The sequence below is a fragment of the Cotesia typhae genome, unplaced genomic scaffold (genome assembly GCF_013202065.1).
Source record: "Cotesia typhae breed Kobodo isofemale line unplaced genomic scaffold, CoteBio_Ctyphae contig_83, whole genome shotgun sequence".
Classification (NCBI taxonomy): Eukaryota; Metazoa; Arthropoda; class Insecta; order Hymenoptera; family Braconidae; genus Cotesia; species Cotesia typhae.
In genome coordinates, this window is record NW_027423769.1 from 1,676,206 (window position 1) to 1,691,822 (window position 15,617).

At 27.1% G+C, this 15,617-nt stretch overlaps 4 protein-coding genes across 5 annotated transcripts; 2 read left to right on the plus strand and 2 right to left on the minus strand.

Annotated features, from left to right (window-relative positions):
* Positions 1 to 128: 128 nt before the first annotated feature.
* LOC141533269 (tektin-3) lies at positions 129 to 2,663 on the minus strand. Its single transcript, XM_074252052.1, has 8 exons — positions 2,380 to 2,663; positions 2,103 to 2,242; positions 1,773 to 2,024; positions 1,477 to 1,709; positions 1,272 to 1,381; positions 1,046 to 1,194; positions 754 to 976; positions 129 to 688 (listed from the first exon to the last, which is right to left on the minus strand). Exons 1-8 carry the CDS (start codon positions 2,401 to 2,403, stop codon positions 323 to 325), a joined length of 1,497 nt encoding a protein of 498 aa, XP_074108153.1. The 5' UTR covers positions 2,404 to 2,663; the 3' UTR covers positions 129 to 322.
* Positions 2,664 to 2,819: 156 nt separating this feature from the next.
* Positions 2,820 to 5,069, plus strand: LOC141533273 (V-type proton ATPase subunit S1). The gene is made up of 3 exons (XM_074252058.1): positions 2,820 to 3,232; positions 3,302 to 3,667; positions 4,266 to 5,069. The coding sequence occupies exons 1-3, from the start codon at positions 2,963 to 2,965 to the stop codon at positions 4,812 to 4,814; spliced, it is 1,185 nt and encodes a 394-aa protein (XP_074108159.1). The 5' UTR covers positions 2,820 to 2,962; the 3' UTR covers positions 4,815 to 5,069.
* A 221-nt stretch (positions 5,070 to 5,290) lies between these two features.
* Positions 5,291 to 8,617, minus strand: LOC141533267 (heparanase). 2 transcript variants are annotated; one of them, XM_074252050.1, is made up of 6 exons: positions 8,522 to 8,617; positions 8,092 to 8,366; positions 7,231 to 7,779; positions 6,343 to 6,702; positions 5,835 to 6,273; positions 5,291 to 5,447 (listed from the first exon to the last, which is right to left on the minus strand). In XM_074252050.1, exons 2-6 carry the CDS (start codon positions 8,159 to 8,161, stop codon positions 5,291 to 5,293), a joined length of 1,575 nt encoding a protein of 524 aa, XP_074108151.1. In that variant the 5' UTR covers positions 8,162 to 8,366; positions 8,522 to 8,617. The 2 variants fall into 2 exon arrangements, with proteins under 2 accessions (XP_074108151.1, XP_074108150.1); XM_074252049.1 differs by having other exon boundaries at positions 8,451 to 8,583.
* A 429-nt stretch (positions 8,618 to 9,046) lies between these two features.
* Positions 9,047 to 12,814, plus strand: LOC141533274 (tetraspanin-33). Its single transcript, XM_074252059.1, has 5 exons — positions 9,047 to 9,181; positions 9,291 to 9,617; positions 9,705 to 9,908; positions 10,254 to 10,427; positions 10,726 to 12,814. Exons 2-5 carry the CDS (start codon positions 9,501 to 9,503, stop codon positions 11,092 to 11,094), a joined length of 864 nt encoding a protein of 287 aa, XP_074108160.1. The 5' UTR covers positions 9,047 to 9,181; positions 9,291 to 9,500; the 3' UTR covers positions 11,095 to 12,814.
* The last annotated feature ends 2,803 nt before the right edge of the window (positions 12,815 to 15,617 follow it).

Here is a 15,617-nt window from a genome sequence, read left to right on the forward strand (position 1 = left end):
TAAGAATAAGTAAGTTTAATACCATGTAAATGTAAATATTTAATTAGGAGTTAATTAACTGATCAGTGTCTTCCTAATTGAAAAACTTGGAGCGATAAAACGAATTATCATTACGGATAATTTATTTATTACTAGTTTTTTACAATGTAAATTTCTATTAATACTTATTAAATTTACCAAGAGAAATTATTTTTTCATTATATTCGCGCCAATATTATTATTGTATTAGTTTAAAAAATTAATAATTTTATGGAATTTAAATTCCTGTATTAATTTTAAATAAAAGAAACGAATTTACTTATTAAATAAAATAAAAAAAAATTTAATACTTTATTGTGCTAACAATCGGATAGCTTCTTCGTAAACTCATGCATTTTTCACGGTCAATAAACAGCGCGTCCATTTTAGCCTTCAGATCATTTTCTAGCTCGGACCTAGATCTCAATAGTTGGTTCTGCTGAGCTTCGCACTCCAGCAATCTTTTATGCAAGCTATCAATCACTGACCTTATCGTATCAATTTCCTCGACAATTCTCAGCTGTGCTGCATCTCTGCATAATTCTGCATGAGGTCTATGAATTCTTGCTTCCAACCGCGTGTGCGCTACTTTCATAGTCATCGCTTTGTCTTCCACGGCTTTTTTTATCTGCTCAATATTTTTTTCCACTAAAAAAATTTCATTTTGAACCTATAAATATAAAATACAAAATAAATTATTTAACATTTAAGATTATTAATGTAAAAATTATTTACATTGTTTAAATGAACTAAAAGTTTATTTTTAGCTTCCAAAATTTCATGAATCCGTCTTGAAAAAGTATTATTCGTATAATCCCAAGCTTTCCAGGACTTTTGAGCAACTTCATTTATCACATTGTCAATTTCGTTTATAAGTTGGCCAGATTGAGCGCGAATAATCTGGGATTTTTTTATAAAAGCGTCTGATGCTTCTGACCAAGACTTACCATCAACATTTCTGAAATATAAAATTTATTTTAATAATTAAATTGAATTAAAATAATCTATATTAATTATTTTAACTTACATTGAATCGTATTCTTCAATACCGCCGTAATATTGCAGCCCTCTGCTGTAATTATTTAATTGATGACACATTGAATCGATACCCAGTGCTAATTTTTTATTATCAATATCCTTCTCGATTTCATATTGTATCGCTCGGCCGTTTGCTAACTATAATTATTTATTACACAATTTATTATTATCTTAAAAATTATTATTAATTTTTTTTTTTTTTTTCTTCTGGTTACTTGTTCTTTGCATTTGTCTGTAAAAACTTCCAATTTTTTACGGCAATTTCTTATTGTTTCTACTTCATTCAATAATGCTTTTTCTGGCTCATCATGAATTAGCTCAATGCCTAATTATCAACAAATAATTTAATTATTAATAAATAATCAAATAAAATTATTAATAATAATTTTTATAAAAAAGAAAAAATAATTTTAATAAAACCTCTTCTAGACTCTCGATGATACAAGCACTCTTGAGTAATACTCAAAGGAATTTCAACATCCTGAATAGCCCTTTGAAGAGTTCTCATACATTCTTGCATTTTTTTATTTCCTATTATTATCCTATCCAGTTCATTAACTAATTCTCGTTCCCAAAACTCGATTTCTTTCACTCTTTGGCCTAACATCCGAGAAGAATCTCTTTGGCCTTCGTCAACTCTTTCTTCAGCTTCTCTAAAATTTAAATTATATTTAAATAATAATTAATAATTTAATTATTTAATTATAATTTATTACTTTATTAATTGCATGGTAGTATTCTTAAGTTTGTCGGTATAATGACAGTTTGCAATAACTTCATTGGCAAGACGGATTTCTTTTTGGTTCCATTCATCGGGAGTGTATCTAGTGTATAGAGCAGCTCTTGCAGCGTGAGATGGATTTCTTTCAAAACCAGTAACAAGGTTTGAAAATTTTAATGGCTCGGTTGCCATGTTGATTGGTGTGTAACAAGGGTCTACTAATTGATTTGTAATTGACTGTGATGGTCTGAAAAAATTAGTCATTGATAAAAAAATTAATTTTAAATCTAAAAATAGAATTTATAATTATAATAATTGCACATACAAAGACATAATTTGAACATTTTCATATCCTAATGTCGGTCTCCATGGATGAGATTTAGGAGTTTTATAAATTTCTCCAATTTTTGACACTTGACAATTTTTTCCTCCAAAACTTTTAATTGCTCTCCATGGTTGAAGATGCTAAAAAATAAATTAACATTAGAAAATATCTGACATTTTTTTTTATAAAAAAAAATTTAACAACAAGTTATTTATTTATAAAATATAATTATTAATTATTTATTAAGAAAATGGAAAATAATTTAATTTTTACTCACTGAATACATGACAGTTTGCTCCATATTTATAAATTAAATAAATTTCTAAAAATTTAGTAAATCTTCATTAAAAAAAAAAAAAAAAAAATAAGGATACTGAAGTTAGCTGACAGCTGTCAGTTTTAAAAATTTTTTAATAAATTAATTACAATAAAAAAATACTTCTAAAAATTTTCACTTGTAATTTTTATTAATTTTCACATGTGCAATTTTTTAATTAATTTTTTTTTTATAATAATTTAATTGCTGTAAAATTAAAAAAACAATTTTAATATCTGTCAACTTCAGTGTAATAAATAAATATTAATCTAAAAAAATAAAAAATAAAATAAAATTCAAGTGAAGTGAAGTTGTCACTAAATAAAATTTAAAACACGGAAACAAGTCTAGTGGTCACGTGGCACATCATATGACTTCTGCGGGCTGGTCAGGCGCGTGAGCGCCCATGGCAGATAGTAAGTTGTGAATTAACTGCTCGATTGGTGATCTTAAAATTCTATACTCGGTCCAACTTCAGAAGAGCAGCCAGTGCTTGCACTAACCCAAACTAAAATAGAAACAAGTAAGAGTAAATAAATAAACGATGCTGAACTTACAGCTAAGTGTGATTAAATTGTTGGTGCTTGGTTTTACTGTCTCCACTGTTACGTCAAGTATCACCGATGTCCCAGTTTTAATTTGGGGAGGCGGCAGCACGACAAAATCAATCACCAAGTCCTTCAATTTATTTGACAAGACGTCGCAGAAAGATTTTAAGGACATAGTGACCAAAAAAGTTGGAGATTCTCAGCTTCCAATAATTGTTTTCTACCGGGACAGTTTCTGTCGTGAGGATGTTACGTTGCACGACACGGTAAGTGTCCAGCCTTTATTTACTGATAAACTGTCAATGCTTATTGACAAAAAAAAATTTTTTTTTTAGGACCAATGGAAGCAGCTTGAAAAATTCGGCTCGCTGGAATACGTTCCAGAAGTCGAGAGCCCGCTGGCTGTCCTTGAGGCTCTTCAGTTTTATAATCAAACTGTAGACGAGGACCTTAACTCTGTGTCTAATGGTCAGCTTGCTATTAACAGAGCCAATGACCTTGAATACGTTGCTGAAACTTTCAGGATGCTCAAGGAGTCCAGTCCTCATTTAATTGGAATACTCACTGGTAAATCTTGCCAAAGGTCTGACCGCATCAAAAGAGCTGCTTCTGCAGAACCTCTTGCTCAAAATGGAAGCGATCCGATATTTCATCAGTCAGAACGAGTCTTGTTTTATCTTGAAAATCCTCCAACTCTTCAGGTAATTTAAAAAAATTTTTCTTTTAATTTTAGGACATTTAAATTAGCAAAAAATTGATTGTTTATTTTTTTTTTAAATAAACTAGGTCTGAAAAATTATTTTAAAAAATTTGCATTTGTAATTTTTTAGAGCTTCTTAACAGGGAATTCTTAAATAAATTTTTTTTTTTTGCATAATTCATTTGTAAAAATATTTATAAAAATTATTAAATGTCTCTCCATTTCAGTATCATACATTTAGAACATTCAAATTATTATTTAAAAAATTGCATTTATAATTTTTAAGAGCTTCCAAAGATGAAATTTTATATTATATTAAAGTTAGCTGTCAGCTGTTAATTAAAAAAATTTTTATAATAAATCAATTACAAAAATAAAAATATTTTTAAAAAATTCCACTAATAATTTTAATTTTTGCATGTGGAAATTTTTTATCAATTTTTTTTTTGTAACAATTTCACTGCTAAAAAATTACTGTCTGTCAATTCAGTGTCATAATTTTAAAAATAAATTTTTTGTCATAATTTATTAGTTAAAAATTTTCAAAAAATTATCAGATGTATCTAAATTTTTTAATAATTAATAAAAATAAATTACAGATGAAAGGTTCAAGCTTCCTGAGCGTTGGCCAGCCAACAAAAGTAGAAGACGAAGGTAAGGACACTGCTGACTCTCCTGTGGTCATAAAAATGGACTTTGACGTCACTGGAAACGACACGACGTCATACAAAGCCAGCCTTGCCTTTGAAATAGTAAGCAGATCCTCTGGATACTACACCCTGCACCGAGTTAATGTCACCCGAGACAGCAAAGAGTACACATTGAACACCCGAGAAAATATCGTATGGCCCAACAATTTTTCTTACCACTGCGCGCAAGTTGTTCAGTTCTCCATGCCCAAGGTCAATGACACCGAGGAAATTAAATTGAACTTGTACAATTTACAAGTTCAATTATTCGCTAAAAAATTCGGCGACACTTATGACTGCGTCGGCTTCACGTCGATATCCATCTGGTCTGGGATCTTCGTCACTTCTATCCTGGCTCTCATCATGATCTGGGGCCTTGTCATGATGATGGACATCCGCACAATGGACAGATTCGATGACTCTAAGGGAAAAACAATTACAATATCTGCCCAAGAATAAAATAAAATAAATAATTAATTATAATTACATACTCGTATTGCATACTATCATGTAAATATGTCTGTAAGTCTTGTATATTTATGGCTCGTTGATTGTCTAGATTTTAAGAGCGAAGATGTCAGCTAACATTTTTTTCAATAGAACAATTCGTTTAAAATTTATTTTTCTTCTTCTCTTCTGTGACAATTGTTCAGTATTTATAATATAATTTTAACTTTATTTGTATAATATATACATAAATATTAATTAAAAGATGTTAATACGTAATTATTATTATTAATATATAATTTCATTCCGTTAGTGTGTTGGCGAGTTATTTTGACTAAATATCCAGTCTTGATTATTATTAAAATAATATCAACTTTTAAAATGTGTATGATAATTATAAATAAATATAAATATAAAAATATTCGATACACATTGTGGTAACTTAATAAGCACAATAATTGTCAAAATCTTTTTTAAAAAGATTCAGTTTACATGCAAGCCCGATGTTCGACTCCGTGCATTAGTATAAACGTCATCGAGTACGGAGGTAGAGTGATTACTTGTGAGTCCATTATTACAGGCTTGAAAGCTGGCAAACTTCCATCGGGATTTAGATTTAAAATTTCTCCGTTTAATCTTATGTCTCTGTAAAAATAAAAATTTAGTTTGTAAAAAAAAATAATTTTATTATTGATAATTGTTATTACTATTTTAAGTTTGCTTATAACTAACGCCAAAATTAAAAAATAAATGGTTCAAATTTTTGTTAAAAAAAAAAAAAAAAAAAAAAAAAAAAAAAAATTTAATTTTATAAAAAAATGTGCCACTAATCATAATTATAAAAAAATATTTTTAAAAAATTGGCACTTGTAATTATTAAAAATTTAAATATGTAGAATATTTTTGCTAGTTTTTTTTTTTTTTTTTTTTTTTTTCCATTATAATTTAATTGTCATAAAAATCTAAAAAAATTTTAATAGCCTATTTAATTAAGTTAAGTATCGTAAATAATTATTTAAAAAAAAATCAAACCTGGACTGCAGGGAGTCTGCAGTGAGAATATACAAGAACAGTTTCGACTTCCGAGAGTTGTTGCTCAAAAGTAACGACAGTCTAACGTAATCATTGTTCAAATTAACTCCGTAAACAGTAACAGCAGGAACGCGATAAATCAGAGCGCTTTCAAGAGTGCAGTGTGCGTACAACCGTACAGTACCAGAAGCAGAGGGTGTCTTGAGCTTAAGTACACGCTGAGAGACAAACTGCTTGTACATTACACTGACCCACCAGTCAGGATTAGGCTTGAGGTCCTCGCCAACCATGGCGTAGTTACCACCGAATAAAGATTGTCTAACTACTACATCCACGCCAGCAGCCGCACCGTAGCCGAGTTTGTCGAGCCACAGAAACCCGGCTACAAATCTGTTGGATAATTCCGGAGCTCCTCCACCCCAGGCGGTGCTTGTTTCTGCTTCATTAAAAAAAAAATAATTTTAGAAAAAATTATAAATATTATTTGGAGTAGAAAATTTTTACATACACATCCACATTCTAATTTTTTTATTGGACTGGGTGATAACATCTTGAACACGGTCAACTTGCATCGGCAGTCGATTGAAGACATTTGGATCCACAAAGTCCATTACTTTGGCTTCGTGGCCATTGAGATAGTACTGATGCCACGTGAGAAAGTCTACGGTACTTTTGGAATTATTAAGAAATTCAGTAGCGTATTTTTCACCTGCTCTGTTATCGTCTCCTATGTGATTGACTTCTGGTCCCACGAGAAAACTCATTTCGTAACCAAGGTGGTTCAATAGCTTTCGAAGACGGATGTAATCAGCGGCTAATTGTTTTGCTGGTATTGATACATTAAATACGTGTTGAAAAGAGTTTGGTTCTGTTAAATAAAAAATTATTTTATTGTAATAATATATTAATTAATTACTACTGAAATTTAATTATTAAAAAATTATTTTTGTTAAATTGTACTGTAATTTCTTAACTAGTGAGGCTTTTAAAGATATAAGCTCATCCCGATGTTATACTCATCAAGAGTTTTCATTTGAGTACCCACATGCATTTTCATATATTTTTCATATATTCATATATTTAATCTATATAAATATATAAAAAATTGATGTGGGTACTCAAATGAAAGGTCTCGATGAGTGTAACCTCGAGATGAGCTTATATCTTTTAAAATGTCAATAGTTTACTGGATACAAGGTCATTTTTTAATTGTGGATCTGGAGATAGAATATTTTCTAATGCAGCCTAAATATTTAAAAAATTTCTAAAAATTTTTAAGCATCATAATTATAAATGCAATTTTTTATCTATCTTCTTGGTATTCATTTAATTTTAAAATGAATCCAAAAAATTATTAATCGTCAATTAATAATTTAAATATCATTATAAAGTGTACCATTGCCAAGTTGCCAGTCCACTTCCATGGAGTGTCCTTTAGAAAAATTGATAATATCCCGAGCATTTGAGTCGTTCCAACTTCCATCAGGATTTCTGATCAGAGCGTTGAGGTCAAACATCATCCTCAGCTGTGACTTTTTAGTGAACTGATACACCGCGAGGTAATCGTCAGCAGCCAAAGTAAAGTTGCTTATGTCCTGACCATCGACAGGACTCGTCGCTTTTTCAGAGAGCACATTTTCGTCGAAAAAGAGACAATCTGCGGATGTTCCACCCACTCTCACGAACGCAGGACTCAAATAACGAGCTAAATTTATAAACTTATCTTTTTTGACCGGAAAAACAGTCATATCTCGAAGGTTCGACGAATCTAAGCCGAATGATAAGTAGCGCTCAGATGTTTTTTGCAATAACTTTGAGTCTGTATCGATAATTGCTACGAAATTTTTTGATAAATGGTGACTTCGGCCGACATTCCATAGTGATATTACAAAGAGGATTAAAAATATGCCGACGACAATTGATCCGATTATTGATTTTGCAGCTTCTGTAATTTTTTTTATTAATTAATAAATTACAGAAAAAATTAAAATTAATTTAGGAAATATTTAATAATTAAAAAAATTTTTTAAATTAATAAAAACAATAATCATTTTTTTATTTTTTTTTTTTTTTTTTTTTTTTCAAATAAATTTTTGTAAAAAATTTTGCTTGTAAGACCTAAAAAAAATATTTAAAAATATTTTAGTGCTAATTTTAATGAAATTTAATTTTTAAAAAATAATTAAATGTCTACTGATGATTTTAGGATATTTAAATTAATTTTTATGCTTGCAAATAATTTAATATTTAAACTTACGCTCATTTTCCTTCCGACCAAGAGTATGATACTCATTTTTATTCCAAATATTATTTTCAAAATACGACATTTTATATTACCTATAACTATTTAGCAATCGTGTAAATATTTTTCCAATATTTGCCGATAAAAAAAAAATCGCCGTATCAATACACCAGCAGTTTAACATTTATTCAATCATAATAAAATGCTATCATAAAAACAAATGATTAAGCCGCTTAAATATGTAAAAATACATATATACTAGTGGTGGAGAATTAGTTGACTGCAGCGCTCTGAAAAAAAAAAAAAAAAAAAAAAAATCAAATTAGAATTATTATTACAAACAAATTTTGATTAATTGTGAATTATAACTTAACCTGTCACTTAAAATAAATTATATTGACAACTAACAGCTGAATTTTTGTACGGTAAAATTTTTTTTACCCACCGTATTTTAAATAAAAGTAAAAAACTACTTTAATTTTTTTATTTTCATTTACAGAAATCCGTTTGTAATGATCTGAGACAATGAGAATAGAGAAGTAATATGTATGGAGGATAGATTTTTTTTCTGAACAAACATGAGAGACATCTTCAGCAGGTATTTGATAATTTTTAGAACTTTTGTTAACAAATAAATTATAGAAAAAAAAATTTACATTTAGAAATTTTAAAAAATTAAAATTGCAATTTTTAAAAAATAATTTTTTAGAATTAATTTAATTGTTAAAAAAAATTAAAACAATTGTAATGTGACAGCTAACTTTAATGTCATTAATTTTTTTTTTAAATAAATGAGCGCACAAAAAATTAAAAAAAATTAAAAATACAATTTTTTATAACAAATTTGTTTGTTAAAAAAAAACTAAAAAATTATGATGACATTAAAATTAGCTTTAGATTTTTTTTATAAATTAAATTAGAATAAAAAAAAATTTTTTTTAATCAACAGCTGACTGCCAACTTCAGTATTATAAAAAAAAAAACAGCGCCTCTGACGGATGAAAAAAGAACTAACTTTAAAAACAAAATCTTACCGACTGAAGCTGAAGTAAACCACAGGTCAACGGATGAGAGTGGAATGAATCACACAGGACAAGACAGAGCTGTATGTAATGGCTGATCAAAGGCAAGCTGTCAAAGCCTGCTGAATTTATTTGTGATATTAAAAATTAATTTTATTTAAAATTTTTAATAAGTCATATTATTTTTTTTAGATGTTCAGTTTGGATATGTGTTAAATAAACCTGCATTATGTAGATAAAAGTAGTTATCACTCGTTGCAGTGATAAATTTGGCTCTTCGAGTGCATTGTGATCAGTATTTATTAATATACATATAACATACATATATACACATACATAGCAATAGGAACATATAGACACAGTATATATACAGGGAGATTGAAGATAAAAAGGACGTGAATCATGTATTCCCATCATCATCATCACCATCATCATCACCACAGAAGACGAGCTAATAATTTCACATACGTGAGCTCCTGTGTTAAATATATGATTTTTATGCTCAACTTTATCTTCTGGGTAAATAATATTCTCTATTATTGACTTATTATATTCTTTTGTTTACTATGGATTATTTTAATGAGATTTTTTTCCACTTGACGACAGCTTTTTGGAGGATTGTTGATCGGAGTAGGAATCTATGCGTTCTACGACAAATTGCAAACTACTGGGACTATTAAAGTCGAAAATGTTTATGATATTGTTCTTAATATCTCACTTGTGATGGCTATTGCTGGCGGAGTTGTGTTTATTGTTAGTTTTGCTGGCTGTGTTGGTGCATTGAGAGAGAATACATGTCTTCTTAAATTTGTAAGTGTTTCATTTAAAATATAACACACCTGACAGCTACAATTTATTCATTTAAATGTCAGTAATGCATAAGTGATTTATAAATTTATAAATTAATAAATTAATAAATTACCTATCAGGTATCAGCTGTTTTTATTCTAAATTATCTTATGCATAAATTCCGGGTTAATCTAATTATTGTAGAAAATTTTTATTTTTAAATCTGGTTTTTTAAAACTGACTCAGTAATTGGATAAGGTATACCGATACAGTGCTATTAAATCTCCAGATTATAAATTAAAATCTACTTTAATAGAAACTTTAATTTTATTTAATAATTTTTTTTTTTATATTAATATTTTTCAGTACTCGTGGTGTCTACTAGCATTTTTCTTACTTGAAATGGGAATAGCGATAGTTGGTTTTGTATTTCCTCATACATTGCAAGCTGTTCTTGAAGAATCATTCACTGATAAAATTATTCAGACATACAGAGAGGATCCAGACTTGCAAAATTTAATTGATTTTGGTCAACAAGAAGTAAGTAAAATATTTTTAAAAAAATTGCATTTTTAATTTTTTTTATTAAAATTCTGCATGTGAATTTTTTTTTAGATAATTTATTTGTAAAAAAAATTATAAAATATGTGATAGATAAATTTTCATAAAAAACAAATAAACCTTGATAGTATTTATCAGTGTAAATAATTACTTAGCAAACATAATAAATACAGAAGCTGTTTAGCTCGTAAACTAATTTAATAACAATAACGAATGACTTATCAAAGATTAATGTTATTTGTAAAATAAAATAAACTAATCTAATCAACTGTTACAGTTTAAATGCTGCGGGCTGAGCCAGGAGGGATACTTGGACTGGCAGAAAAACGAGTACTTTAATTGCTCGAGTCCCGGGCGAGAAAGCTGTGGTGTGCCGTTTTCCTGTTGTATCAACACTACGGACATATCAAGCGGATTAGTAAATATAATGTGCGGCTATCAAATCCAGACGCTGCCATCCTCGGAGGCCAGCAAGAGAATATGGATAAGCGGATGCATTGAGATAGTTAGGACATGGGCTGAGCGCAATCTCTATACAATAGCGGGGATTGCTCTGGGCATCGCGTTAAGTCAATTGTTTGTGATTTATTTAGCTAAAACATTAGAAGGACAAATTGAGATGCAAAGAGCACGCTGGCGTTCTTGAGGTTGACCTCAGGCCACCTCTCGATACGATTTTGCCTCGAGGCATCAGGTGGCCGGTCGATCAAATCGTGGTCAAGAGCATTCTGAAAGCTGTGGAAGTACTAGGATGGGAATGCTTGTCTTACTTGCGGTAATACTTTACATAATGTGCATTTTATCACTTGTAAGACTCTCCCTCTACTTCAAAAATTATTTTTACAAGTATCTTGATTATGGTTAAGTAACTAAATTAATTATTATATATATATATATATATATATATATATATATATATATATATATATATATATATATATATATTTAAATTTAAAGTTAAAATTAAGTTTTTAGATTCATAGAATTTTGTCCTTTATTGATAATTTTATCTTCTATTTGCTCTTTAAATGAATACTTTATTGAAAAGGTTTATTGAACAAACTATTTTAATGTTTTTTAAAAAAAAAATATTATATTATATTATATTATATAGAAATTTATTGACAGTATTTATGAGAAAACACCACTGTGACAGTCGAAAAAAAAGGTGATTTTCGGGAATTTTTTTGACAAGGAAAATCAAGAAATTTAGAGATCAGATTTTTTTTATTTTATTAAAGATACATTAAAGATTATTACCCTAAATTTTTTTTTTTAATATTTAATTATTACAAAAGTTATTAACAATCTCGTAGAGCACTAGAAAAATTTTTTAAATTTTAATTTAAAAAAAATGGTGACTGAAAATTTTCTCATTATTTTTTAATAATAATTTTTTTAATAAAAATTTAGGGTAATAATCTTTACTGTACCCTTAATAAAATAAAAAAAACTCCGATCCCAAAATTTTATTTTTTTTCCTGTCAAAAAAATTCACCTTTTTTTTTTTTACCGTCACAGTGGTGTTCCCCCTTAAATTAAAGTCGCGATTATTTATCAATGTTTTTTATATTTTTGTCTATGCCGTTTAAATTTATTCTGCGTGTCTAACGTACAATTTAACTGCCATTATATTGAATAATTGCTTGTAAGTTTATTAAAATGAACAAAAAAAAAAATAATATTTAAAATTGTTCTTTCTGTTATTATTTAGAAAGGACTAAAATTATACAAATGTAAATGTAAATGTTTAAACAGACAATTTTATTAATTAATTAATTAACAATAACTATTATTAATTATTAATTATTAATTATTATACTCAATGAATTGATAATAATGTAAACGCCATCGTAATTGTATTTTGTCCGAGTGAATGTTTTATTATTGTAATCACGCACATTGCTGTTGTGAGGTTGAGACATTGAAGTAATTACTTTGGTTATATTAATTGCATTTAAAGTAAACATTGGATGGACTGTGAAAAATATTAAAATGATTATTTTAAAGTTTGAAGAATGCGCCGACCGAAATTGACCAATTTCTAAGATATAATATCAGATTTATTTTTGTTAAAGTAACTGAATAGGAATATTCGTCTCAGGAGGAATATAAGTAATACAATTTAAAGAACAAATTGTCGATTATAATTATAATAACACTAATAATAGTAACTATAATTATAATATTAATATTAATATTAATTATTATTATATGATACTGTCGTGCTCTAGTGCTTTATGCACAGTAGTACACTCAAGTATAAGTAAAACATGACTTGTACATAAATTTAAATTTATATCATTCGATATACTAGTTACTAAACGTATATATTAATATAAAAAAAAAATGAAAAAGAAAGAAAAGTAATTTTGCCAATGATCAAATCTACGAACAAAAATTTAACTTTAAGTTTTTTTATTAACTTTTTTTTTCTGAATCTATATCCAATGAAACTCTAGACTTTTAAATCTTTGGTAATTATTTACAAGTGGGGTCAAATTCATTTTGTAATTTTTTTTTGATTTATTATAAAAAATGTCGTGAAAAAAAAAAAAAAAAGAAAGAAAGAAATAAAAATTTTAATAGCTTCTTTGCCTTCAAAAGTTGGAAAAAAATTTTTTTTTAATGAACAATTAAAAAAAAAATTGAATATAAAAATTTTCTAAAAAATTTATAAATTTTTTAGAAAATTTGTTAAAATTGTCAAAATTGTGATAATTAATTTTTTTTTAAATGTTCATTTTTTTATGAATTAAAAAAAAATATACAAATAAAATCAAATAGAAATTTCGATCAAAAAAATTAAAATTAAAATGCTTGACTCCACTTGTAAATATTTACCAAATCTTTTTTTTTAAGATTTTTATTTAAATCGAATTTCTTTCCATTAAATCTCAAGAATATTTTAATTATATAGACTGACTTTTAAACGTCCAGTGCCAAAATCTCATTAAAATAATCTTCATTTCATTTTAAAAAAATAAAATTATTTCTTTTTTCTTTATATTTACCATTTTTGACAATAAATTTATTATTTAAAAATTTTTAAATAAAAGTAGACGTGAAAAATAATTGGCATATTTTTTAATACTCAGTGATATGTATGAAAATTAATGAATAAATAAATAAATAAAAATTACTATTAGATAAATCACGGATTAGTAACACATATAGTTAATAAATAGTTTTTATTACATGATCATATTGTTGTAAAGTGACTTTGTCACAACAGTAAATAAATAATCGTATACCTATACCTGAAGTAACTTTTATTTACCATCAATCATTATTATTATTATTTTTAATAAAATAGCTAATAAAAATAAAAGTTTAAATCCACCCACAAGTAAAGAAACCAATTACACATAGTACATAACTATTAAACGGTCAAACAAACGTCGAATCAACGCATTGGCTTTGTCTGAAGAATTCATCTCAGCCTTCAGCAATTATTTATCGCTATCACGGGCTCGTATTATCGTAACGGTAACTAAACCTTACAATATTTACTCTACAAATAATTATCTCGTTATAAATCTATCAGGATTATTAATTTTTATTTTTTCATACATTCACCGGATATAAAAAAATATTTATTGTAAGAGAGTACCGGTTAGTTTTATTTCTTCAAGCGAGTGACATAATTTGTTTATCAACAAAACATTATTTGTTTTATTATAACTTATAGCAATTTTATTTATAATTCAATTGATACACTACTTACTGTTAAATTAAATTATTTTATTACTTTTATTTATTTTTTAAGTACGAGCCAATTTCTCACTTTAATTTAAACATTTTTTTTTTTTTTTTTATTAAAGCTTTAAAAAGTTTTTCTTCATGTCAATTTTTTTGTATAAAAATTCTTGATTCCAAAATATCACCAAAATAAATATCACACAAATTTTAACAATTGTAATATTCAAAAATATTATAATTTTTACACAGTAAAAAATTTTGTGTTAAAATAAAATTAATAATTTTTTTCAAATTTATTTTTTTAAGATATTTTGTCCAGAGATATTTATTTTGAGGATATTTTGTCTGGGGATCAAGAATCATGGAACCAATTTTTTATGATTGTGAAAAATAGATGACATAAGTATATTAAAAAAAAAAAAAAAAAAAAAGTAATAATATATTCTAAAAACAGCTTGTATCAATTTAAAATACATTTATAAATATCTTATTAATTAAATAAATTATTAAAATACACGGACAGATTATTTAATCCCCATTCGAATTCCATTTGGACATGATTTACGTACTTACCTCGACAGAAACGAGGGATCTATACACGGAGTTTTCGATACCTGCATCGCCGGTACGGTGATTCGGTGAATGATTGATTGAGCTTGCGCCGTAGAATGTCCTAATCGTCTGTGATCGCCAGTGGTATCTCATTAAAAAAAACGCTCAGTATTTCTTTTTATTTAACCATTTTATCTTCATCTCCATCTTTATCTCGAAAATCGACGGCAGACACGTCGATTCCATCACCTGGACACAAATAATACAAATTAACTTATATTTTTACTATTACTGAGACTTTAATTATTGATTAGCTCAATTCACTGGTAAATTATCCTCCAATTATACCTGATTGATGAGAGACTTGAATTTATAATCGATAAGACTTGTCCAAATTTTAACACAGTAATTACGCCCATGGCTCACCAAATTACAGCGCCAATATAACCTAATATGTTTTTTACATTATTTATACTCTTACTTGTGAATTATAAATTGTGAACTATAAAAAAAAATTATTAATAGCAATAATTAAATAAAATGAAGTATATACCTGAATAAATAGGAAACTGGAGTCAGCTGACTTCTGTCATTTTTAAAATAAATAACCTACAAACAAAAAAAATTTTTTTTTTAAATCACAGCAATTACTTCCTGACATATTTACAAATGGAGTTTTTTTTTATAATACTGAAGTTAACTGACATTATAAATTTTTTTATAATTTTAAAGTAATTTAATTATTATGAAAATTTTATTAAAAAAATTCCACATGTAAAAAGTAAAATAAATTATCAATGGAAATTTTTTTATTGTTAAGTGACTTGTTAGAAAAATTTCTAAAATTGACAGTTGTCAGCTAACTTCAGTATCATTTTTTAATATAATACTGAAGTTAAATGACATTAAAAATTT

Excerpts from the sequence above, each read along its gene's own strand:
- LOC141533273 (XM_074252058.1), top strand. The coding sequence starts at position 2,963 with ATGCTGAACTTACAGCTAAGTGTGATTAAATTGTTGGTGCTTGGTTTT. Across the intron at positions 3,233-3,301 it reads ATGTTACGTTGCACGACACG|GACCAATGGAAGCAGCTTGA; the intron begins GTAAGTGTCCAG and ends TTTTTTTTTTAG. Across the intron at positions 3,668-4,265 it reads AAAATCCTCCAACTCTTCAG|ATGAAAGGTTCAAGCTTCCT; the intron begins GTAATTTAAAAA and ends AATAAATTACAG.
- LOC141533269 (XM_074252052.1), bottom strand. The coding sequence starts at position 2,403 with ATGGAGCAAACTGTCATGTATTCA. Across the intron at positions 2,243-2,379 it reads AGCAAACTGTCATGTATTCA|CATCTTCAACCATGGAGAGC; the intron begins GTGAGTAAAAAT and ends TTTATTTTTTAG. Across the intron at positions 689-753 it reads TTTTAGTTCATTTAAACAAT|GTTCAAAATGAAATTTTTTT; the intron begins GTAAATAATTTT and ends TTATATTTATAG.
- LOC141533274 (XM_074252059.1), top strand. The coding sequence starts at position 9,501 with ATGTATTCCCATCATCATCATCACCATCATCATCACCACAGAAGACGA. Across the intron at positions 9,618-9,704 it reads TGCTCAACTTTATCTTCTGG|CTTTTTGGAGGATTGTTGAT; the intron begins GTAAATAATATT and ends ACTTGACGACAG. Across the intron at positions 10,428-10,725 it reads TTGATTTTGGTCAACAAGAA|TTTAAATGCTGCGGGCTGAG; the intron begins GTAAGTAAAATA and ends CAACTGTTACAG.
- LOC141533267 (XM_074252050.1), bottom strand. The coding sequence starts at position 8,161 with ATGTCGTATTTTGAAAATAATATTTGGAATAAAAATGAGTATCATACT. Across the intron at positions 6,703-7,230 it reads GGACTGGCAACTTGGCAATG|AACCAAACTCTTTTCAACAC; the intron begins GTACACTTTATA and ends TTTATTTAACAG. Across the intron at positions 6,274-6,342 it reads AAAAATTAGAATGTGGATGT|CAGAAACAAGCACCGCCTGG; the intron begins GTATGTAAAAAT and ends TTTTTAATGAAG.